The sequence below is a fragment of the Rhinoraja longicauda genome, chromosome 18, assembly GCF_053455715.1.
Source record: "Rhinoraja longicauda isolate Sanriku21f chromosome 18, sRhiLon1.1, whole genome shotgun sequence".
In the NCBI taxonomy this organism is placed as follows: Eukaryota; Metazoa; Chordata; class Chondrichthyes; order Rajiformes; family Arhynchobatidae; genus Rhinoraja; species Rhinoraja longicauda.
Genome location: NC_135970.1, coordinates 33,971,441 through 33,997,410, shown reverse-complemented (window position 1 = coordinate 33,997,410; position 25,970 = coordinate 33,971,441). Strand labels below are relative to the sequence as shown.

The following is a 25,970-nucleotide window of genomic DNA, read 5'->3' as shown; positions in this document are numbered from 1 at the left end:
CTCAGTGTTTCCCAAACTTGTTTCGAGCTGAATAAATATTATCGGAGAAAAACATCTCCACAATCACGCACCTAAATGTTGAAAATCAACTTTCTGAACTTGTGTCTTGTTAAATTTTAAGGTCATAAGCGATAGGGGCAGAATTAGGCCATTCGGTCCATCAAGTCCACTCCGACGTTCCATCATGGCTGATCTATCTCTCCCTCCTAACCCCATTCTCCTGCCTTCTCCCCATAGCTCCTGACACCCATACTAATCAAAAATCTATCTATCTCTGCCTTAAAAATACCCACTGACTTGACCTCCATCGCCTTCTGTGGCAAAGAATTCCACAGATTCACCACCCTCCGACGAGAGAAATTCATCCTCATCTCCTTCCTTGAAGAACGTCCTTTAATTCTGAGGCTGTGACCTCTAGTCCTAGACTCTCCCACTAGTGAAACATCCTCTCCACATCCACGCTATCAAAGTCTTTCACTATTCGGTAAGTTTCAATGAGGTCCCCCCTCATTCGTCTAAACTCCAATGAGTACAGGCCCAGTGCCGACAAATGCTCTTCATTTGTTAACCCACTCATTCCTGGGATCATTCTTGTAAACCTCCTCTGGACCCTCTCCAAAGCCAGCACATCCTTCCTCAGACATGGTGCCCACAATTGCTCTCAATATTCCAAATGTGGCCTGACCAGCGCCTTATTGAACCTCAACATTACATCCCTGTTTTGTCACCTCTGTTCCAATAATATTGATAATTATTATTACATTAAATTCTGGGTCCCAGTATAAAATCAATGCAAATTGTACATAGAACATAGAACTGTACGACTTAGGAAAAGGCCCTTCGGCCCACAATGTCTCTCCTGACCGTGATACTGGGTTAAACTGTAGGGAACTGTAAACGGTGGGGAGGCCAAGTTTGGGAAACACTGCCCTGGTGCTTGGGTCAACTGCATGCCTAGCTTGCTTTGTGTGCTTTTGTGTTATTCACTTCCGATGTATCGCAGGGTGGAGATAAATGTTCCGGGAAACACAGGCCGGGATTGCGGGGGCATTCAGCATGACGCCCACCTTTTCTCACAACGGCTTGCTAAAGTAATTGCCGCCCTACTTGCAAGAGCAGTCAAAGCTCGAGCCCATCTGAGCAAAGTGGTCACGAACCACGAACAATTAAATATCCAGCCACGTGATTATTCTGGAGTGTAACTTTGAGAATGCCCGGAGTTCTTACTTGCAGCAGCATAGCTGATATGTAAAGGTAGTACTCTGTAAACACTATATACTGTAAACAACAACAAAGTCATATATATATATATATATATATATATATATATATATATATATATATATATATTGTATGTATAGAAACATGGAAAATAGGTGCAGGAGTAGGCCATTTGGCCCTTCGAGCCAGCACTGCCATTCAATATGATCATGGCTGATCATCCAGAATCAGTACCCCGTTCCTGCTTTCTCCCCGTATCCCTTGATTCCGTTAGCCCAAAGAGCTAAATCTAGCTCTCTCTTGAAAACGCCCGGTGAATTGGCCTCCACTGCCTTCTGCGGCAGAGAATTCCCCAGATTCACAACTCTCTGGGTGAAAAATATATATATTTGACGTTTCGGGTCGAGTCCCTTCTTCAGACTGAGAGACAGAGGAAAGGGAAACGAGAGATATATGAGTGTTATAGAGAGAGATATATAGAACAAATGAATGTAGTGAGAGAGGACACTGCAAAATTCTTGTTGGAGAGAGGAGGAGAACTTCTTCAAAGTGGATGAACATTGTGTAGATTTCGCAGTGGAGCAGATGAAATTAGTATGGTGCTAGTTTACACCGAAGATAGACACATCCCAAGATAGACACCATATATACTGTATATATAGTGTCCATCGTCAGTATATATATATATATATATATATATATATATATATATATATGACTTTTTTGGTGTTTATTATAGTGTTTACAGAGTACTATGTTTACATATCTGTTGTGCTGCTGCAGGTAAGAATTTCTGTTTTGGGAGTAAATATAGATCATATTTTCTTTATATAATTAAAAATATTTATTTTTTAATATTGCCCCTCAATTACTTATCTTGCTCTGAATTTACTGAATGAACCAGCTATTTTCATCCACTTCAATCAAATTATAATCTACCTCAATATAATCTATCTGTTTCTAAACAGATTTATTGCATATTTAACTGCAATAATAACAGTGAACACCCAAAACCAACATCTTTTCATTTAATGTCTTATTTTTTAAAATAAATGTTAAAAGACAAGGAAGAATACTTCGGCATGAGTCCCACGTCGATGCCCTGATCACTAAATTATATCTTTTTTATAATTACAATTATGATTTCTGGTGGAATATTGCAGGTTTTAATAATTATTTCATTTAGGCATCAGAGAATTGTCAGAATCGGTAAAATATTCAATACAATGAATCCTAATTCTGGGGATAAAAATATAAGTATTTATTGCACTCGAGATATTTCAGAAAAAAATATAATAAAAATAACACAGTGAATATGCAGGAGGGAAATGAAGATGATAGTTTCAACTGGTATAAAAGCAGTAAAAATCTTGATTGATTTTAATAGTTACACCATTTCTATTGAATAGTAATTTAGGCAAAGTCCACCTGCAATATTTAATATTGTACACAAAACATAATTGTTCCTGCTTTGGGCAATTGCTTTTGAAAGTTTTAATGTTTGAGCTACTTTAATGTTCTGGGATTATTTAAGTGCACTTCAACTTAAATATTAGTAGTGTGACACTTTTGTATCAGTTGCCAGAAGAGCATGCGGCACGTGAAGAGCTGGCTGCCAAGGAACCCAATGCAGCTCGACAAAGAGGCTCTACCTGACCTGGAAGAGGCAGAGAGCTACACAGCACCGTTCAGTAGAGCGCGCATGCATCAGTGAGTATACTCCGTACTGTTGTGATATTGTAGGGACTACTTTATTGTATCACAAGGACTACTTTGTTTGCCTGTGTAGTAATGTGTATATAAGGTAATGATGTGATTAGGTGGCCACTCTGGTTCCAGGTGGCCACGGAATAAACAGCCTGGAGTTAAGCTCCAGCATTGTAACCTTTTACACACCTTGTACTTGTGGTCCGTCCAGAGTCTCAACAAAAGGTACAACAGGTACCGGACCACGAAGTACAACACGTACAACATGCCAGAGAGTAGACTACGTACACTACGCCAGTTACGAATAAGGGGGAGGCCATTTAGGACTGAGACGAGGAAAACGTTTTCACCCAGAGAGTTGTGAATCTGTGGAATTCTCTGCCACAGAAGGCAGTGGACAATAGACAATAGGTGCAGGAGTAGGCCATTCGGCCCTTCGAGCCAACACCGCCATTCAGTGTGATCATGGCTGATTCACCAGAGGCCAATTCACTGGATGTTTTCAAGAGAGAGTTTGATTTAGCTCTTAGGACTAAAGGAATCAAGGGATATGGGGAGAAAGCGGCAAACGGGCTACTGATTTTGTATGATCAGCCATGATCATATTGGATGATCGGCCTTGATCATATCACTGCCCTTCTGCAGTGGTATGATCACAATGAATGGCGGTGCTGGCTCGAAGGGCCAAATGGCTTCCTCCTGCACCTATTTTCTATGTTTCTAGAATTTGGCCATTCGGCCCATCGAGTCCACTCCGCCATTCAATCATGGCTGATCGCCTAATCCCATTTTCTTGCCTTCTCCCCATAACCCTTGACACCCGTTCTAATCAAGAATTTGTCTATCTCTACCTTAAAAATATCCACTGACTTGGCCTCCACAGCCCTCTGTGGCAATGAGTTCCACAGATTAACTACCCTCTGATTAAAGAAGTCCCTCCTCACCTCCTTTCTAAAAGAGCGCCCTTTAATTCTGAGGCTGTGACCTCTGGTCCTAGACTATCCCACCAGTGGAACCATCCTTTCCACATCCACTCTATCTATGCCTTTCATTATTCTGTAAGTTTCAATGAGGTCCCCCCTTATTCTTCTAAACTCCAGCGAGTACAGGCCCAGTGCTGTCAAACGCTCATCGTATGCTAACCCACTCATTCCTGGGATCATTCTTGTAAACCTCCTCTGGATCCTCTCCACAGCCAGCACATCCTTCCTCAGAAATAGGACCCAAATTTGCTCACAGAACTCAAAATGTGGTCTGACCAGCGCCTTATAGAGCCTCAGCATTACGTCTCTGCTCTAACCTTAGAGCTGACATACTGGGAAAACGGGGTGGGAAAATGACCAACATAGGTTGTTGGGAGGGCAATCAGTTAGTCATAAAATTATAGAGTCATAGAGTGATACAGTGTGGAATCAGACCCTTTGGCCCAACTCGCCCACACTGCCCAACAATGTCCCAGCGACCCCAGTCCCACTTGCCTGCGCTTGGTCCATAACCCTCCAAACCTGTTCTATCCATGTACCTGCCTTAAACGATGGGATAGTCCCAGCCTCAACTACCTCCTCTACCAGCTTGTTCCATACACCCACCACCCTCTGTGTGAAAAAGTTACACCTCGGATTCCTATTAAATCTTTTCCCCTAGTTAGTTTAGAAATATCACTGTTTCCGTCCTGACCAGCGATCTCCGCCCACTAGCACCATCCCACACACACTCAGGACAATTTACAACTATGCCAAGCCAATTAACCAACAAGCCAGTACGTTTTTGGAGTGTGGGAGGAAACCGGAGCACCTGGGGAAAACCCGCACAGGTCACGAGGGGAATGTGCAAATTCAGTACAGGCAGCTCCCGTAGTCAGGATGGAACCCGGGTCTCTGACGCTGTGAGGCCACAGTTCTACCGCTGCGCCACCGTGCATACACGTGTGAAGATGTGTCAATGTTTTTAGCTCTGGCACAGTTTAGCTTTAATGGTACAACATTGGAGGTTGTAAACCAGACTGAGAGCAATAAAACAGCCAGGAAATCACTCTTTTGCCCATTTGTTAGATATGGGAGAGAGGTGTTCAAAATAACATCAAACATAAGGTTAAAGATAACTCATGAGAAAAAACAAAGATGAACGGTCACAGAGACATTGATTAATGATGACTGATTTCAGATCGACACAAAATACTGGAGTAACTCAGGCAGCATCTCTGGAGAGAAGGATTGGGTGGCGTTTCGGGTCTTCCCAGCTGTTATCAGGCAACTGAACCATCCTACCACAACCAGAGAGCAGTGCTGAACCACTATCTACCTCAAGGGAGGCCATCGGACGTTCTCTGATCGGACTTTACTGCCTTTATCTTGCACCAACCGTTATTCATGTTATTCCCTATATCATGTACCTGCACTCTATGAACGACTTGATTGTAATCATGTTCAGACTTTCCGCTGACTGATTAGCACGCAACAAAAGCTTTTCTATGTTTCTATGTCTGTTGCATGTTATCTAATGACATGCACAATTGAAATGTAGAATATCATTAACTGTTTTACTTTCTTCTTAAAATCTTTTTTCCTTTTAGCTTCACCATAAACAACAAAGATACATTTTTCAGTAATTCCACAAGGAGTAGGATTGTACACCATGTACTGCAAAGGACGAAATATGAAGATGGAAAATCTAAAATGGGTAATGCATTAATTCATACGTTTTATTTGGAAATATATATATTTTCTTAAAACATGTTCTTCACAAACATTGCTGTCGTGTTTTCTATTTGAAAGCATCTGTGTGATGTAGAACAGATACATTAATATTACAGACCCATATTTCTTTTATTTTTTAAATGGTAACTGCTATGCCAGTTTTCTGTAATTGTCTTTAAAATTGTGGTTTAACATAACACCTAAGGGATTGATGTAGGGTTACGCAGAACTTTACAGAATAAAGTGGAGACTCCAGAAACTGCAGAAGCTGGAACTAAACTTAAATTGTAAAAAAGGGAAAAAAAACCAGTTTGGTTAACCCGTAAGGTCATTCATGCTTGGAGCAAAATTAGGCCATTCTGCCCATCAAGTCTATTCTGCCATTCAATCATGGCGGATCTATCCCTCCCTCCGAAACCCATTCTCCCCATAATCACCTGACACCCGTACTGAACTATTTTTGTTTGTTACACACGGCACGGTGGCGCAGCGGTAGAGTTGCTGCCTTACAGCGCTTACAGCGCCAGAGACCTGGGTTTGATTCCGACTATAGGTGCTGTCTGTACGGAGTTTGTACGCTCTCCCCGTGACCCGCATGGGTTTTCCCTGAGATCTTCGGTTTCCTCCCACACTCCAAAGACATGCAGGTTTGTAAGTTAATTCGCTTGTTTCAAATGTAAATTGTCCCTAGTGTGTGTGGGATAGTGTTAGTGTGCGGGTATCGCTTGTCAACACGGACCCGGTGGGCCGAAGGGCCAGTTTCCACGCTGTATCTCTAAACTAAACTAAACTAAAAATCTATCAGTAGTGTGTTTACAGGCCTGTCAGTAGTGTGTTTTCATTGTTCCATTTTTGGTACATATGACAATGAAACACTCTTGGCTCTTTTGCTATAATACAGGAAAAAAAGGTTCCCCTTGTTGGGGGAGTCCAGAACCAGGGGGTCACAGTTTAAGAATAAGGGGTAGGCCATTTAGGACCGAGATGAGGAAAAACCTTTTCACCCAGAGAGTTGTGAATCTGTGGAATTCTCTGCCACAGAAGGCAGTGGAGGCCAATTCACTGGATGTTTTCAAGAGAGAGTTAGATTTCGCTCTTTCGGGCTAACGGAATCAATGGATATGGGGAGAAAGCAGGAACGGGGTACTGATTGTGGATGATCAACTATGATCATATTGAATGGCGGTGCTGGCTTGAAAGACCGAATAGCCTCCTCCTGCACCTATTTTCTATGTTTCTAGTACCGCTAGTGGCTAACATTTGTTTTACCACTTGTCTACTTCTCTTTCCGTAAGGTTTAAACAGGTTGCTCAGCAATGGAACATACGTGGCTGCCTACCCTCCACATGAGGTGAGAATGTGTGAACATTTTATTGTCGATTGGATGCGGAACCAAATGGAGTGATCGGGAAAGATGTTTGTTGCTTCATCTCACCTGCCATTACCTTCCTTCCTTGTTGGGGGTCATAAGGTCATAAGTGATAGGAGCAGAATTAGGCCATTCGGCCCATCAAGTCTACGCTATTCAATCATGGCTGATCCATCTCTCCCTCCTAACCCCACTCTCCTGCCTTCTCCCCATAACCCCTGACACCCGTACTAGTCAAGAATCTGTCAATGTCCGCCTTTAAAATATCCATTGTCTTGGCCTCCACAGCCGTCTGTGGCAATGTTCCACAGATTCGTTACCATCATAATGGTAATGTGTTCATTTAGTTCCCTCAGCAATCTCTGATGCGTCCCTGGACCAGATGACGTTGTTGATACTTAGAGCCGTTGCCTCGGAGCGCCAGAGAACCCCGGGTTCGATCCTGACTACGGGTGCTGTCCGTATGGAGTTCTCCCTGTGACCGCGTGGGTTTTCTCCGGTTGCCCCGGTTTCCTCCCACACTCCAAAGACGTGCGGGTTTGTAGATTAATTGGCTTCTGTAAATTGTCTGAAGAAGGGTTCCAACCCGAAACGTCACCTATCCACGTTCTCCTGAGATGCTGCCTGACCCGCTGAGTTACTCCAGCACTCTGTGAAACGTCACCTATCCACGTTCTCCTGAGATGCTGCCTGACCCGCTGAGTTACTCCAGCATTTTGTGCTTATCTTCAGTATAAACCAGCATCTGCGGTTCCTTCCTACACCTTTCCATTTCGTGGGTTCCTTGAAAATACCTGGACAAGTACATGGATAGGAATGGTTTAGAGGGATATGGGCCAAATGCGTAGCATAGATGGGGCATCTTGGTTGGCATGGACACATTGGGCCGACGGGCCTGTTTCCATGCTGTATGTCTCTGTGAGTAACTGTTCTGAATGGGTGATACTAACTAAGCTTTGGGTAAAACCATCTCTGAAACTGACAATCAAATGTATTCATCACCTGCTGAGGAGATTTGGCTTTGTGTCATTGTATTTATAAATGATAAATGTTGAAATTGCTGTCAAAATATCAGAGCCTGGTGGCATTTGCTGTGACTTGTGGAGAAGTTGAACATCCTCCCTAGAATCATTTCATAGGGGCGTACAGAATGGAAACAGGCCCTTCGGCCCACTGATGTGTTATCCTATGTTATCCCACTTTCTCATCCACTCCGCTATCTCCCTTTCAATGCCGTATGACTCTCATACTTTAACTCTTGTACAAAAACTGGTCGGCACGGTGGCGCAGCGGTAGCGTTGCGGCCTTACAGCGCCTACAGCACCAGGGACCCGGGTTCGATCCCGACTACAGACGCTGTCTGTACGGTGTTTGTACGCTCTGCGTGGGTTTTCTCCAAGATCTTCGGTTTCCTCCCACACTCCAAAGACCTTACAGGTATGTAGGTTAATAGGTTTGGTGTAAATGTAAATTGTCCCTAGTGTGTGTGTGGGTAGGATAGTGTTAGTGTGCAGGGATCACTGGACGGTACGGACTCGGTGGGCCGAAGGGCCTGTTTCCGCGCTGTATCTCTAAACTAAACTAAAGAACCTACTGGCATAAACAATGAATCAGTGGATAGAACTAATTGCACCTTAAGCAAATTACTAGTAGTTCGAAAAGTGGGAGACTTGCAGATAATTGATGTTTTAAAAATGTTGTGTTGAGAGTATGCTTGAGAGTATGATTGTTATCACGATTTTAAACATTAATGTACAAAGATTGATGTTTCCATAAATTATTATATTATATCAGCACTTTGCTGTAAATGCTTTAAAAAAAAATCATTCTTCTCTATTTAGACTTTAGACTTCAGAGATACAGCGCAGAAACAGGCCCTTCGGCCCACTGAGTCCGTGCCGACCAGCAATCCCCTCGTACACTAACACTATCCTACACACTGGGGACAAATTACAAATTCCAACCGAAGTCAGTTAACCTACAAACCTGTACGTCTTTGGAGTGTGGGTGGAAACCGGAGCACCCGGAGAAAACCCACGCAGGTCATGGGGAGAACGTACAAACTCCGTACAGACAGCACCCGTAGTTAGGATCGAACCAGGGTTTCTGGCGCTGTCTAGAGGCAGCAACTCTACCACTGCACCACCATGCCACCCTAGTAGTAGTTTTCTAAAGAATATCTCTTGAAGTCACAAGTAATTTTATCACATGGAAACGTTTCTTCGGGGGTGGGCACAAATACATTGTGTGTCTCTATTTACAGACACGTAGATAATTTTAATGATTACTTTATTCCCTGAAATTCAACACTGCAAATCCTACTGCGTAGGAATGAACCGTAGATGCTGGTTAAATCGAAGATAGATGCAAAATGCTGGAGTAACTCAGAGGGACAGGCAGCATCTCTGGAGAGAAGGAATGGGTGACGTTTCAGGACGAGACCCTTCTTCAGACTGATGTCAGGGGAGTGGGCGGTACAGAGATAAAATATAGTCGGAGACAGTCAGATTGGTGGGAGAACTTGGAGGGGGTGGGGTGGAGAGAGAGGGAAAGCAAAGGTTACTAGAAGTTGGAGATGTCAATGTTCATACCACTAGGGTGCAACCTACCCAAGCGAAATATAAGGTGCTGTTCCTCCAATTTGCGCTAGGCCTCACCCTGACAATGGAGGAGGCCCAGGACAGAAAGGTCAGTGTGGGAATGGGAGGGGGAGTTAAAAATGTTTGTCAACCGGGAGATCAGGCAGGTTAAGGTGGACTGTGCGGAGGTGTTCAGCGAAACGATCGGTGAGCCTGCGCTTGGTCTCGCCGATATATGCAGGAGTGCACAACTGGAATGCGGCTGGAGAAGGGGCAAGTGGATACAATAGAAAATCATACTGCCTTTGATCTGTAACCGGGTATCATATCATCACATCATATCATATATATACAGCCGGAAACAGGCCCTTTTGGCCCACCAAGTCCGTGCCGCCCAGCGATCCCCGCACATTAACACTATCCTACACCCACTAGGGACAATTTTTTACATTTACCCAGCCAATTAACCTACATACCTGTACGTCTTTGTAGAAACCACTCACTTAACCACTGTGGCATTCTACTTTCAGAGCTGCTGTCTTACCTTTGTTCTGTTTTATCACAAGTGCGTTCCATGTGCCTGTAACTCGATGGGAGCAGTCTTTTCCCCACACATTCTTATGTCTGTCGACACAAGGAACTGCAGATGCTGCTGTCTTGAGCAAAAAATAAAAAGTGCTGGAGTATCCTGTGTCTGTATCTGTGGACGGTTTGATTATTCCACATCTCCCTACATCAACGTCTGTATCTCTCGTTCCCCTTTCCCATGACTTTCAGTCTGAAGAAAGGTCTCGACCCGAAACGTCACCCATTCCTTCTCTCCAGAGATGCTGCCTGACCCGCTGAGTTACTCCAGCACCATAGATTCTTATTTCCACTCCTTTGTAAATTGACGACTGGACTACTTTCAATGCATGTGTCAGATCCCTGGATTAATATGATAAATTATCTTAATTCATCTTTCAAAAAGCTGGCAAGAGCATTATTTATTGGCCATGCCTAAAGTTTAAAGGATATCCTACACACTCGGGACAATTTACAATTTTACAGAAGCCAATTAACCTACATACCTGCACGTCTTTGGAGTGTGGGAGGAAACCGAAGGTCTCGGAGAAAACCCACGCGGGTCACGGGGAGAACGCACAAACTCCGTACAGACAGCGCCCGCAGTCGGGATCGAACCCGGGTCTCTGGCGCTGTGAGGCAGCAACTCTGCCGCTGCGCCACCATGCCGGCCTTGATGCAAGAGACGGCGACAGCGAGCCCCTCTCTTGGATGGCTGATCCCTGTCACTGGTTGCCAGGCCAGGAGAGGCCACCCAGCATCGATTGTAATGGCTGGCACCGGTTAGCCTGTGTTGGTTTGGCCACTTGAACCTCATCTGCACACTCCTTATAAACCCAACCATGCTAGTGGGAGGGGAGAGGGAAGGGAGCGGGAAGGAAGGGAGCGGGGGAAGGGAGCAGAGATGGGAGAGGGGGAAGGGAGTAGGGAAAGGGAGAGAGGATGGGAGTGGGGGAGGAAGGGAGCAGAGAAGGGAGAGAGGATGGGAGAGAGGAATGGTGGGGGAGGAAGGGAGTGGGGGAAGGGAGAGGGGGAAGGGAGCGGGGGAAGGGAGCGGGGGAAGGGAGCGGGGGCAGGGAGCGGGGGAAGGGAGAGAGGAAGGGAGCGGGGGAAGGGAGCGGGGGCAGGGAGCGGGGGCAGGGAGAGAGGAAGGGAGCGGGGGCAGGGAGCGGGGGCAGGGAGCGGGGGAAGGGAGAGGGGGAAGGGAGAGGGGGAAGGGAGCGGGGGAAGGGAGCGGGGGCAGGGAGAGAGGAAGGGAGCGGGGGATGGGAGCGGGGGATGGGAGAGGGGGAAGGGAGCGGGGGCAGGGAGCGGGGGATGGGAGAGGGGGAAGGGAGAGGGGGCAGGGAGCGGGGGATGGGAGAGGGGAAGGGAGAGGGGGAAGGGTGAAGGGGAAGGGAGTGGGGGAAGGGAGAGGGGGAAGGGAGAGGGGGAAGGGAGAGGGGGAAGGGTGAAGGGGAAGGGAGCGGGGGATGGGAGAGGGGGAAGGGAGAGGGGGAAGGGTGAAGGGGAAGGGAGTGGGGGAAGGGAGAGGGGGAAGGGAGAGGGGGAAGGGAGCGGGGGCAGGGAGCGGGGGCAGGGAGTGGGGGAAGGGAGAGGGGGAAGGGAGCGGGGGATGGGAGAAGGGGAAGGGAGCGGGGGCAGGGAGCGGGGGAAGGGAGAGGGGGAAGGGAGCGGGGGCAGGGAGCGGGGGATGGGAGAGGGGGAAGGGAGAGGGGGAAGGGTGTGGGGGAAGGGAGGAAGGAAGGGACTGGGGGCTGCGATCTGCTCCTGCAGTGTTTACGTGATGGTCCCAGTTCAATCGAGTCGTACAGCATCTGCAGTTCCTTGTGAAAAATGAATGGCAGAAACGTTGCCACCACTCTTTTCAAAACTTTCCATCGTTCTTTATCCTCTCCAGCTCTCTAAAGTGCTCCAGCCCCACAACCCTTGCAGATATCTGCAGGCCGCACTCATCTCTCACGTGTCCCCAGAGCAACTGCTTTATAATCGGTGGCATCGGCGTTGTTTATCAAGGCCCCTCATGCTTGTCGTTCGTTCCCTGCAGCTTTCCGTCATGTCCCTCAAAGCCACCGGTTAAAATCTGCTGGATCGCTGGAGTTTAGAAGGATGAGAGGGGATCTTATAGAGACGTACAAAAATTATAAAAGGACTGGACAAGCCAGATGCAGGAAAAATGTTCCCAATGTTGGGGAAGTCCAGAACCAGGGGGCCACAGTCTTAGGATAAAGGGGAGGCCATTTAAAACCGAGGTGAGAAGGAACGTTTTCACCCAGAGAGTTGTGGAATTCTCTGCCACAGAGGGCAGTGGAGGCCAAATCACTGGATGGATTTAAGAGAGCGTTAGATAGAGCTCTGGGGGCTAGTGGAATCAAGGGATATGGGGAGAAGGCAGACACGGATTACTGATTGTGGATGATCAGCCATGATCACAATGAATGGTGGTAATGGCTCAAAGGGCCGAATGGCCTCACCCTGAACCTATTTTCCATGTTTCTACGCCTCTTTCACCCAGCGTTTGGGGATGTGCGTTCGTATCTCGGTAGCTGATACCATTGTAATTCCGTATGATTATACTTGCGTTAAAGCACCTTGCTAAGTTTTAAGCAGCTCTATAAATACGTTACTACTGTGGTCTTGAATCTCTTCTCTCTCCAGCGTTCCAGGAACAATTTAATTTTCTGCACTGCTAAACAGATTTGTTTTTGTTAGCCGGCAGTAATTAAGTTGGAAAACCAAATAGTAATGATGTCTTGTATCTCAATGTGAACGTGCTACTCCCCACTCACATCCTTCCGTTCACATCTATGAAGTATGTCCAGTGACAGGGATTTCAAGTTAAAGAAATAATCTTCTGCTCAAGAATTGTAATTCTGTTTTTGTTCATTTCCCTGATACCTCAGGCCATTTTTTTGGGGCATTCATCTGTGAATGTTTCTCCTTTATGAATTGTACCTCATTTTATTGGTGGTTTACCTTTGTCTCCGTATGCTAACCTCCTTGTCTGCCTGTATTTACGGGTGGCTGAGGTCTTGATTGAAAGACTCAGCATGGAATCACCCGTTCACAGTAGTTCTCCTGCACGTTATCCCACTTTCTCATCCACTCCCTACACACCAGGGGGAATTCATAGAGGGCCAACAAAACGGCAAACCGCGCGCGCGTCTTTGGGATGTGGGAGGAGACCGGTGGGCCGAATAGCCTGTTTTCTCGCTTTCTCCCTAAACGAAACACTTTGTGACTTAGGCCAGTCTGAAGAAGGGCCTCGACCCGAAACGTCTCCCATTCCTTCTCTCCAGAGTCGCTGCCTGTCCTCGCTGAGTTACTCCAGCTTTTTGCGTCTATCTTTAGGTTTAAACCAGCACCTGCAGTTCCTTCCTACACACTTTGTGACGTTTTCTGTGTTGGCATGACTTTTGCAAGGTGAGGTGCCGCGGTTTCATGTGATGTGCCGCGGCTTCGTGTGATGTGCCGCGGTTTCATGTGATGTGCCGCGGTTTCGTGTGATGTGCGTCAGTGGCTGATTGCTGGGCATTAACGCACGGTTTCTCTGCGCAGGGAAGCTACAAGAGTCGGCATAACATCATCACTCACGGTGCTCTCAACCAAAGACACTTACTCTACGAGCGTTGGGCCAGGTGGGGCATGTGGTACAAGTACCAACCACTGGACCTCATCAGGTAAGCAAGCCGCCTTTCAATAACTTGCCACTCTAAGTTTAACAGCTGTCGATTCCAAAACAGCTTGTCACGGCCAGAACACAAAATTGCTCGAGTTGCTGCCTCACAGCGCCAGAGACCCGGGTTCGATCCTGACTACGGGTGCTGTCTGTACGGAGTTTGTACGTTCTCCCCGTGACCTGCCTGGACTTTCTCCGGTTTCCTCCCACGCTCCACAGACGTTCAGGTTTGCAGGCTAATTGGCTTCGGTAAAATTGTAAATTGTCATTAGTGTGTGTAGGATAGTGGTAGTGTGCGGGGATCGCTGGTCGGCGTGGACACAGTGGGCCGAAGGGCCTGTTTCTGCGTTGCATCTCTAAACTAAACTAAACTAAATCAGCGGGCCTGCTAACGTTTCTGGTGGACATGGATAGGCAACGTTTTGGGTCGGGACACCTTCTAGATCCTGACTCGCTATAGACAATAGACAATAGACAATAGGTGCAGGAGTAGGCCATTCAGCCCTTCGAGCCAGCACCGCCATTCAATGCGATCATGGCTGATCACTATCAATCAGTACCCCGTTCCTGCCTTCTCCCCATACCCCCTCACTCCGCTATCCTTAAGAGCTCTATCCAGCTCTCTCTTGAAAGCATCCAACGAACTGGCCTCCACTGCCTTCTGAGGCAGAGAATTCCACACCTTCACCACCCTCTGACTGAAAAAGTTCTTCCTCATCTCCGTTCTAAATGGCCTACCCCTTATTCTCAAACTGTGGCCCCTTGTTCTGGACTCCCCCAACATTGGGAACATGTTATCTGCCTCTAATGTGTCCAATCCCCTAATTATCTTATATGTTTCAATAAGATCCCCCCTCATCCTTCTAAATTCCAGTGTATACAAGCCCAATCGCTCCAGCCTTTCAACATACGACAGTCCCGCCATTCCGGGAATTAATCTAGTGAACCTACGCTGCACGCCCTCCATAGCAAGAATATCCTTCCTCAAATTTGGAGACCAAAACTGCACACAGTACTCCAGGTGCGGTCTCACCAGGGCCCGGTACAACTGTAGAAGGACCTCTTTGCTCCTATACTCAACTCCTCTTGTTACGAAGGCCAACATTCCATTGGCTATGTCACTGGAAACCTTCGAACGCATAGAACGTGTACATAAAATGTGTAAAAACGAGGAACTGCAGATGCTGGTTTACAACACAAAGACATAAAGTGCTGGAATAACTCAGCGGGTCAGGCAGCATCTCTGGAGAACATGGGAAGGTGATTTTTTGGGTTGGGACCCTTCTTCGAGACGTGGAGAATGCCACTGTACCAAGTACAAATGACAATAAATTATCAACCAATCAATCAACTATATTTAATCGGACTTTTCTTGACTTTATCTTGCACTAAACGTTATTCCCTTTAACCTGTATCTGTACATTGTTGACGGCTCGATTGTAATCATGTATAGTCTTTGACTGGATAGTACGCAACAAACAGCTTTTCAAGTGCACATATTTCACGTGCATTCCATCTGCCCATAACTTTATGGGAGCAGTCTTTTCCTCAAACATTCTTATGTCTGTCGACACAAGGAACTGCAGATGCTGCAGTCTTGAGCAAAAAATAAAAAGTGCTGGAGTATCCTGTATTTGTACACTGTGGACGGCTTGATCGTAGAACAGTTTCGCTTGGGCAGCTTACAGCCCAGTGGTATGAATGTTGATTTCTCTAACGTCAAGTAACCCCGGCATTCCCTCTCTCTCCATCCCTCCCCCACCCAAGTTGCACCAGCTTCTTGTTCTCACCTAACAAACAGCTAACAAAGGCCTGTTTCCTTTAACATCGTTACTTTTTTTGCATGTCTTTCATTCATTGTTCTTTATCGCTCCACATCATCGTCTGTATCTCTCGTTTCCCTTTCCCGTGACCTTCAGTCTGAAGAAGGGTCTCGACCCGAAACGTCACCCATTCCTCCTCCCCAGAGATGCTGCCTGTCCCGCTGAGTTACCCCAGCATTTTGTGCCTATCTTCTGCTCGATTGTAATCCTTTACAGTCTTTCCGCTGCCTGGTTAGCATGCAACAAAAAGCTTTTCACTCCTTGGTACACCTGTCAATAATAAACTGAACTACACTAATGTCTCCTACCCACGTTTTCCAGAGATGCTGCCTGAGTTACTCCAGCACTTTGTGTTCTACTTAAGATTCCAGCACCTGCAGTTCCTTGTGTATACACTTTGTCATTGATATCATGTTAATAATATTGCTTGTAAATATTAGCTTGGATTTCGTACTCATCAAGAATGCATTGCATGTGATCTTTTACATGCTCATTATATAATGCCTCAGAGCTAATGCCATGTGATGTGTGTAGCAACAATTATATTGAAGCTTGTTCCTCCTGTTTTCACTTGTACTGAGGTGGTGATGAATTCATTTTGTTTTCGCTTTCAGGCTTTGAGATTGATGTGATTTAATCTATTTCCCTTTAACGTATTCTGCCCTGTAATCATTGTTTATTGTCACGTGTCTCGAGGCTTCTTGTTGCGTGCTGTCCAGTTAGCGGAAAGACCTTAAAAGTTTACCATCAAGCCGTCCACAGTGTACACATACTCGGTTAAAGGGATTAACAATGAATGCTAGATAAAGTCTAGTAAAGGCTGATAAAAGATAGTCCGAGTCTCCAATGTGGTGGATGGGAGGTCAGGACCGCTGTCCAGTTTGTGGTAGGACGGTTCAGTTGCCTGATAGCAGCTGGGAAGAAACTGTCCCTGAATCTGGAGCTGTGCGTTTTCACACTCCTGTACCTCGTGCCCGATGGGAGAGGGGAGAAGAGGGAGTGGCCGGGGTGAGGCTGGTCCTTGATTATGCTGGCGGCCTTGCCGAGGCAGCGTGAGGTGTAGGTGAAGTCAATGGAAGGGAGGTTGGTTTGCGTGATGGTCTGGGCTGCGTCCACAACTCTCTGTAATATTTCTTGTGCACTCACGAGCTTGAAGGGGTGAGGAGAAGGTGACGTTTCCGGTCACCGGGGGAGGTGACATTTAAGGTCATAGAATGAGGAGTTGAATTAGGCCATTCGGCCCATCAAGTCAACTCCGCCATTCAATCATGGCTGACCTATCTCTCCCTCTCAACCCCATTCTCCTGCCTTCTCCCCATAAACTCTGACACCCGTACTAATCAAGAATCGATCTCTGCTTTAAAAATATCCATTGACTTGGCCTCCACAGCCATCCATGGCAAAGAATTCCACAGATTCACCACCCTCTGATTAAACAAATCCCTCCTCATCTATCTCCTTCCTATGACCTTAGTTTTTAGATTCCTCTAAGCTGCTCACCAATGTGTTTGCAAACAGTGACCCACATATTGGAGGAATTGCATTAACTTTTTAAAAGACAGCATGCTAAATTAAGGTCACAGATTGATAACAAAGTTAAATCTAACAAGGTGGTCGCCCTGAGAGAAGTCTATGGTGGTGCACGTGCCGATAATAGCAAGCCTACTCCTGTGGGTCGGCACGGTAGCGCAGCGGTAGAGTTGCTGCCTAACAGCACCTGCAAGGCCAGAGACCCGGGTTTAGATCCCAACTACACGAATCACACCTGTCTACCTTTGGCCCAAATCCCTCTAAACCTTTCCGATCCATGTAACCCGTCCAAATGCCTTTAACACGTTGTTTAGAGCACCTGCCTCAAGTACCTCCTCTGGCAGCTCGCTCCTAACGCCTACCACCCTCTGTGTGAAATATCTCTCAGGGGTAGTGCAGTGGTAGAGTTGCTGCCTCGCAGCGCCAGAGAGCCGGGTTCGATCCCGACTGCGGGCGCTGTCCGTACAGAGTTTGTACGTTCTCCCCGTGACCCGTGTGGGTTTCCTCCGAGATCTTCATTTTCCTCCCACATTCCAAAGACGTGCAGGTTTGCAGGTAAATTAGCTTGGTAAAGGTAAAAATTGCCCCTGGTGTGTGTGGGATAGTGTTAGTGTGCGGGGATCGCTGGTCGGCGTGGAGCCGGTGGGCCGATGTGGCCTGTTTCCGCGCTGTATCTCTAAGCTAAACTAAACTAAACGAAAGCGAACTAAACCAATTCACACATGTTTGCAACACAGTGGAATGCTGATGGGGCAGTTAACAGTGCCCTCTTGCATCTCCACGGATGTGAGTTCAAGCCTGACCTTGGGTACTGACAGTGTGGAATTTGCATTTAATGCAGATGTGCACAAAGTTTAAAGGATATCATAAGGTCATAAGATTAGGCCATTCGGCCAAATTGCAGAATATAGTTCAGGCGGTGATCAATAAATGTCTAGATGCTGAGCCTGGATCGGGCACTGCTCAAGACAACTATATTTCTTTATCCAGGAGGTGGTGAATCGTTGGAATTTATTGCCACTGAAGGCTGTAGAATGCAAATCAATGGATATATTTCAGGTGGAGACTGATAGATTCTCAATTGGCATTGGGTGTCGGGGGTTGTGGGGGGAAGGCAGGAGAATGGGGTTGAGAGGGAGAGATAGATCGGTCATGATTGAATGGCCGAGTACACCTCATAAATTCAAGGAGCAGAATTAGGCCATTCGGCCCATCAGGTCTACTCCGCCATTCAATCATGGCTGATCTATCTCTCCCTCCTAACCCCATTTTCCTGCCTTCTCCCCATAATCCCCGACACCCATACCAATCAAGCATCTATCTATGTCCACCTTAAAAATATCCACTGACTTGGCCTCCACAGCCGTGTGTGGCAAAGAATTCCACAGAGTCACCATCATGCAACTAAAGAAACTCTTCCTCATCTCATTCCTGAAGGATGGTCCTTTAATTCCGAGGCTATATGACCTCTGGTCCCAGACTCTCCCACTAGTGGAAACATTCTCTCCACATCCACTCTTTCCAGGCCTTTCACTAGTCTGTATGTTTCAATGAGGTCCCCCTTCATCCTTCTAAACTCCAGCGAGTACCGACCTCGTATGGTATGCTTGCTTCTATAGCAGGCAAAGAATTCCACAGATTCACCGGATGTGCGGGACAAGGTTTCCACATGGTGGGCGGTGGGGGCCGGCCCACAGTTTCTCACCCCTCCCCCCCCCCCCCTCCTCCCCATTTTCAGTCAGTAGAAGGGTCTCAACCCAAAACGTCACCTATTCCTTTTCTCCAGAGATGCTGCCTGACCCGCTGAGTTACTCCAGCACTCCGGGAAACATCACCTATCCATGTTCTCCACAGATGCTGCCTGGCCCACTGAGTTTAGTTTAGAGATACAGCTCGGAAACAGGCGCTTCAACCCACCTCGGTCCGGGTCGACCAGCGATCCCCGCACGCTAACGCCATCCTACACACACTCGGGACGATTGATATTTATGCCAAGCCAATCAACCTACAAATCTGTCCGTCTTTGGAGTGTGGGAGGAAACTGGAGAGTCCGGAGAAAACCCACGCGGGTCACGGGAAGAACGTACAATCTCCGTACAGACAGCACCCGTGGTCAGGATCGAACCCGGGTCTCTGGCGCTGTGCGGCAGCAACTCTTCCGCTGCGCCACCGTGCCGCCCCTGCTCCAGTGTTGAGTGCCCTTTTCCGAACTATCAACGGCCTGGGTCGCACTTGGTACATTGGGCTTTGTGTTGATTTTGCACATGTATTAGGTTTTTTTATTAACTGAACTTTTTTCTTTGTTTGTTTATTGTATTATCAACCGAGCTTTGTGCGTTACCATCCTGTTGTGCTGCCTGCTGCAGCAGGTGAGAACGCCATCGCTCTGCTTTGGTACATATGACAATGAAACACTCTTTTCTCTCTTGCATCCCACCATGTCTAGGCGGTACTTTGGAGAGAAGATCGGCCTGTACTTTGCCTGGTTGGGTTGGTACACCGGGATGCTTATCCCTGCTGCCCTCGTCGGAGTTCTTGTGTTTCTTTACGGATTACTTACATCTGATCACAGTCAAGTCAGGTAGGCCAATGTTGCCGTTCATCAGCTTCACAGGTTATAGCAGTAGCACTAGGCCATTCGGCCCGAGTCCACTCCGCCATTCAATCATGGCCGATCTCGGCCTCCTGGTCCCATTTTCCCGCCTTCTCCCCCGTGACCCTTGACACCCGTTCCAATCAAGAATTTGTCTATCTCTGCCTCAGAAATATCCACTGACGTTTAGATTTTAGATTTAGAGATACAGCGCGGAAACAGGCCCTTTGGCCCACCAGGTCCGCGCCGCCCAGCGATCCCCGCACATTAACACTATCCTACACACGCTAGAGACAATTTTTTTTTTTTAAATTACATTTGCCCAGCCAATTAACCTACATACATGTACGTCTTTGGCCTCCACAGCCCTGTGTGGCAAGGAGTTCCACAGATTAACTACCCTGTGACTTAAGAAGTTCCTCCTCACCTCCTTTCTAAAAGAGCGCCCTTTAATTTTGAGGCTATGACCTCTGGTCCTAGACTCTCCCACCAGTGTAAACGTCCTTTCCACATCCACTCTATCTATGCCTTTCATTATTCTGTAACTTTCAATGAGGTCCCCCCTCAACCTTCTAAACTCCAGCGAGTACAGGCCCAGTGCCGACAAACACTTCCCAAGAAACTATTCCTAAGATATACACAAAGAACTGGGGTAACTCAGCGGGACAGGCAGCATCAATGGAGAGAAGGAATGCGTGACGTTTCGGGTCTAACCTGAAACGCAAGTCTGAAGAAAGGCCTCGACCCAAAATGCGCCCATTCCCTCTCTCCAGAGATACTGCCTGCCCAGCTGAGTTACTCCAGTTTTTGTGATTATCTTCAGTTTAATCCAGCATCTGCAGTTCTTTCCTACACAATTCATACCTGTTGTTCAATTAATATTTGAACTCCGTAAACAATGGACATTGTCGTGTAAGCAGAACATTTAAACTGGGGGAAAAATGCCTTGGATATTCTTTTATTGACCAGAATTGTGGACCCAGTCCAGACTATCACACGAACCAACCTCCCTTCCATTGGCTCCATTTACACCTCACGCTGCCTCGGCAGGGCCAGCAGCATAATCAATGGCCAGTCTCACCCCGGTCACTCCCTCTTCTCCCCTCTCCCATCAGGCAAGAGGAACAGAAGTTTGAAAACACATACTTCCCGAAGAACACATACCTCTGAAGAAGGGTCTTGACCCAAAATGTCACCCGTTCCTTCTCTCCAGAGATGCTGTCTGACCCGCTGAGCTACTCTAGCTTTTTGTGTCTAACTTCCAGATCGAGGGACAGTTCCTTCCCAGCTGTTATCAGGCAACTGAACCATCCTACCAACAACTAGAGAGTGGTCCTGACCTACCATCTACCTCACTGAGGACCCTCGGACTATCTTTAATCGGACTTTACTAGACTTTATCTTGCATGAAACATTATTCCTTGTATCTAGATTTGTAGGTCCCCATGTTCCATGTATAATACCCATGCTCCACGTGACCTGTCCCCAATTGACACGCGGCCTAATGTTCTGCCTTTGATGGTTATTGGGGAGTTTATGGGCAGAGAATGGACAAATGAATTGCAAAGCCGAAATGGAGGATTGGGAAATGTTGGGACCTTTATCGCGTTGTGCGTCGGGTGTTCTCCTGATGCTTATTTTATCTTCATTTTCCAGCAAGGAGATCTGTGAGGCCAATGATACCCTCATGTGTCCGATGTGTGAACGCAATTGTTCTTACTGGATGCTGAGTGAAAGCTGTGCCTATGCCAAGGTAACAAACGTGCACCATCCAAGGTAGTTTATTCCTTGTGGAAAACAGGGACTGCAGATGCTGGTTTACAAAGAGAAAGGCTCAAAGTGCATGGATCAACTCAGCGGGTCAGGCAGCATCTCGGGATGGAAGGAATGGGCAACGATTCGGGTCGAGACCCCTTCTTCGGACTGATGTCAGGGGAGTGGGCAGGACAGAGGCAGAATGTAGTCGGAGACAGTCAGACTGGTGGGGGAACTGGGAAGGGGGAGGGGGTGGAGAGAGAGAGGGCAAGCTAGGGCTACTTGAAGTTGGAGAAGTCAATGTTCATACCACTGGGGTGTAAGCTGCCCAAGCGAAATAGGAGGTGCTGGTCCTCCCAATTTGCGCTGGGCCTCACTCTGACAATGGAGGAGGCCCAGGACAGAAATGTCAGTGTGGGAATGGGAGGGGGAGTTGAAGTGCTGAGCAACTGGGATTATTCCTGTTTATTCCTTGTTGGAAACCAGGAACTGCAGATGCTGGTTTACAAAGGAAAATGGCTCAAAGTGCTGGAGTAACTCAGCGGGTCAGGCAGCATCTCTGGAGAACATCGATAGATGATGTTCCATCGTATAACGTGGAACCAGGCCATTCAGCCCAACTTGCCCATGCTGACCGGCATGCCCCATCTATGCTACTCCCACCTGCCTTCGTTTGATCCATATTCTTCTGAACATTTCCTATCTATGTACATGTCCATACGTTTTTCAATCTCTTCTTTGGACAGTATGGAACAAGCTGCCGGAGGAGGTAGTTGAGGCAGGGACTATCTCACTCCTTAACGCTTAAGAAACAGTTAGACAGGTACAAGGATAGGACAGGTTTGGAGGGATATGGACCAAGCGCGGGCAGGTGGGACTAGTGTAGCTGGGACATGTTGGGCGGTGCGGGCAAGTTGGGCCGAGGGGCCTGTTTCCACACTATCACACTGTGTTGTCACAGTTTACACCCCAGCGGTATGAACATTAACCTCTAACTTCAGATAGTCCCTGCTTTTCCTCTCCATCCCCTCCCCCTTCCCAGTTCTCCCACTAGTCTTCCTTTCTCCTACTACATCCTATCTTTGTCCCGCCCCCTCCCCTGACATCAGTCTGAAGAAGGGTATCGACCCGAAACGTCACCCATTCCTTCTCGTTTGAGGCCCTCTGAGGGGGCGCTGTGAACTGTTTATGTATGTGCTGTTATGTTTGTGTGCCATTGCATGTTCGTTTCTTAGTACCTGAACTGATGTACAGCACTTTGGTCAACGTGGGTTGTTTTTAAATGTGCTATACAAATAAAATTGACTTGACTTGACTTCTCTTCAAAGATGCTGCCTGACCCGCTGAGTTACTCCAGCATTTTGTGTCTATCTTTGAATAACTGAAAGACTCTGTGGATTTTCAGAATTCTTTGCGTATGTCCCTTGTCGGTCAATGGGTATGTGATTATACGTTGAAACATGGTGTACCCTTTATCTAAATCCCCATCACATCTGCCTTCTTCATAGTCAATCAAATTTGTACCCACATTTTTTTCCGACTATGTGTAAATTTACAACGATGTGCACAAAACTTGCATTATATTTGGTGTTTTTACAATTCATTTTGAGACAAAGTGATTCGTAAACATAACAAATATAAATACATCTTCCTCAACATTTCACTCCCCATAATACAGTAGAGTGCAGCCCCATAACTGACATCTTATAAAAATGGAGCTGAATATTAAATTGTGAGGAAAATACTCCTGTTAGGTAATTTCTGACTCAGGGCAGGACTGCCTGCAATGCTCAATCATGAGTTATTTTATTCTGCACATTATCTGTTGGCAGATGCACTGCATTAGTTTCTTCCCAGATGACATTTTCTTCCCGGCTGTTATCAGGCAACTGAACTATCCTACCACAACCAGAGAACAGTCCTTGGAGTCCCTATCCTTGATTGGACTTTACTGGACTTTACCTTGCACTAAACGTTATTCCCTTATCATGTATCTATACTCTGTAAAAAGGCTCGATTGTAATCATGTATTGTCTTTCCGCTGACTGGTTAGCACACAACAAAAAGCTTTTCACTGTGCCTCGGTACACGTGACCATAAGCTGAAGTGGATTATTCTGGCAGTGGCCGATGCAGGATATACACTCTTCTGATAAAAACTAAAAACAATTTATCTGTTAAAATTCAGAAGCAATTATTGAAAAACATGATTCATATGTTTTCACTGAAATTTAAAATTCAAAGAAGTCACATTGAATTTTGAAAAAAGGATTATATCATTACAATCTTGCATGCACTTGACTTCATTCTATGTAGAACTTCATTATATACAGCTTGGTGTATAAAGACCATTTTCATCATTTCCTACCACTTAGTTATTTATCTTCGATTAGGACTTCGATTAGGACTAGGACTGGACATGAGTCAAGATTTTGATATCTAAAACTGGAGATATGTATACTGAATCAGAGAATGGTAGACAACAGACAATAGCTGCAGGAGTAGGCCATTCGGCCCTTCGAGCCAGCACCACCATTCAATGTGATCATGGCTGATCATTCTCAATCAGTACCCCAGTTCCTGCCTTCTCCCCATACCCCCTGACTCCGCTATCCTTAAGAGCTCTATCTAGCTCTCTCTTGAATGCATTTAGAGAATTGGCCTCCATTGCCTTCTGAGGCAGAGGATTCCACAGATTTACAACTCTCTGACTGAAAAGGTTTTTCCTCATCTTCGTTCTAAATGGCCTACCCCTTACTCTTAAACTGTGGCCCCTTGTTCTGGACTCCCCCAACATTGGGAACATGTTTCCTGCCTCTAACGTGTCCAACCCATTAATAATCTTATATGTTTCGATAAGATCCCCTCTCATCCTTCTAAATTCCTAGTGTGTACAAGCCTAGTCGCTCCAGTCTTTCAACATACGACAGTCCCGCCATTCCTGGAATTAACCTAGTAAACCTACGCTGCACGCCCTCAATAGCAAATGTATCTGATGGTAGCCTATCTGACTGGGAAACAGGCCCTTTGGCCCACTGAGTCCGTACCGACCAGCAATCCCCGCACATTAACACTATCCGACACACACGAGGGACAATTTGCATTTATAACAAGCCAATTAACTTACAAACCTGTACAACTTTGGAGTGTGGGAGGAAACCGGAGCACCTGGAGAAAACCCACGCAGGTCATGGGGAGAACGTACAAACTCCGTAAAGGCAGCACTCGTAGTCAGAATCGAACCCGGGTCCCTGGCCACCAATTAAAATAATATATTGGGGATCATTTATAAATGAGTGCTGCCAACTGGAAATTTGGATACCAATATAGTCAGCAAATTTATGATTAGCAGTTGTCCGACCTTCCAAAAGATTTGAGTATTTGGCTTGGGTTTATAGGCTCATAAAATGTCCTTTATGTTTTGTTACTTTACCTCTAACTGCTGCTAGCTGGATTGGTAAATTTAATTGAAAATTAATATTAAGTTCCTGGCGTGAAGCTTGTACTGAACTGTGTACAAAAATAAATTTCACTGTACCTGGGTACACGTGAGAAATAAAGTCCCATTGTTACTATTGTACAAAATATTGACAGAATGACATAAAAGCAAAAAGGCCAGCAAATTTTCTTTTTGTTTCCGAGTCTGACGAAACGGCGCATTTTACTGCCTTATAATGTGAAGCTTCTGATGCATTTGTGCATAAAACTCAAATTGCTTAGCATGCTATTTTGATTTATGGATTATTGGAATAACTTCAGTCTGTTTCAGAGGAACAACACTGATTCAATTGTATCTTCCGTTCATGAAACGTAAATCTTAGTTGCATAGGCCCAGTCTAACTTTGGTCACCACGCTTCAGGAAGGACGTCATTAAGCTGGAAACATAGAAACATAGAAAATAGGTGCAGGAGTAGGCCATTCGGCCCTTCGAGCCAGCACCGCCATTCAATAAGATGGAATTTGCTGTGACTTGTGGAGAAATAGAACATCTTCTTTAGAATCATTTCACAGGGGCGTACAGCAGGGAACAGGCCCTTCGGCCCACTGAGTCCACGCTGACCATTGATCACCCGTTTTAGTTTTATTTAGTTTGGAGATACAGTGCTGAAACAGGCCCTTCGGCCCACCGAGTCCGCGCCGACCAGCGATCCCTGCACATTAACACTATCCTACGCACACGAGGGACAATTTATAATTTTACCAAAGTCAATTGGCGTACAAGCCGGTACCTCTATGCAGAGTGGGAGGATAACAAAGATGTCGGGGAAAACCCACACGGTCACGGGGAGAACGTACAAACGCCGTACAGACAGCGCCCATGGTCAGGATCGAACCCGGGTCACCGGTGCTGTGAGGCAGCAACTCTACCGCTGCACCATCCACTATCGCTAAAATCTAAAGTAAAGGTTTCCGTGCAGTCGAGCTCAGGTTATCCTGGAGTGTAGATAGAAACA

The 25,970-nt window shown here is 46.4% G+C and overlaps 1 protein-coding gene across 2 annotated transcripts in view; it reads left to right on the top strand.

Annotated features, from left to right (window-relative positions):
• ano3 (anoctamin 3) overlaps positions 1 to 25,970 on the top strand; it is a 183,386-nt gene that overhangs the window by 68,027 nt on the left and 89,389 nt on the right. For both annotated transcript variants that reach the window (XM_078415487.1, XM_078415486.1), the window contains 6 exons: positions 2,800 to 2,931; positions 5,501 to 5,607; positions 6,920 to 6,975; positions 13,695 to 13,816; positions 19,615 to 19,749; positions 21,418 to 21,514. In XM_078415487.1, the coding sequence (XP_078271613.1) occupies positions 2,800 to 2,931; positions 5,501 to 5,607; positions 6,920 to 6,975; positions 13,695 to 13,816; positions 19,615 to 19,749; positions 21,418 to 21,514 (649 nt within the window). The remainder of the gene's footprint in view (positions 1 to 2,799; positions 2,932 to 5,500; positions 5,608 to 6,919; positions 6,976 to 13,694; positions 13,817 to 19,614; positions 19,750 to 21,417; positions 21,515 to 25,970) is intronic.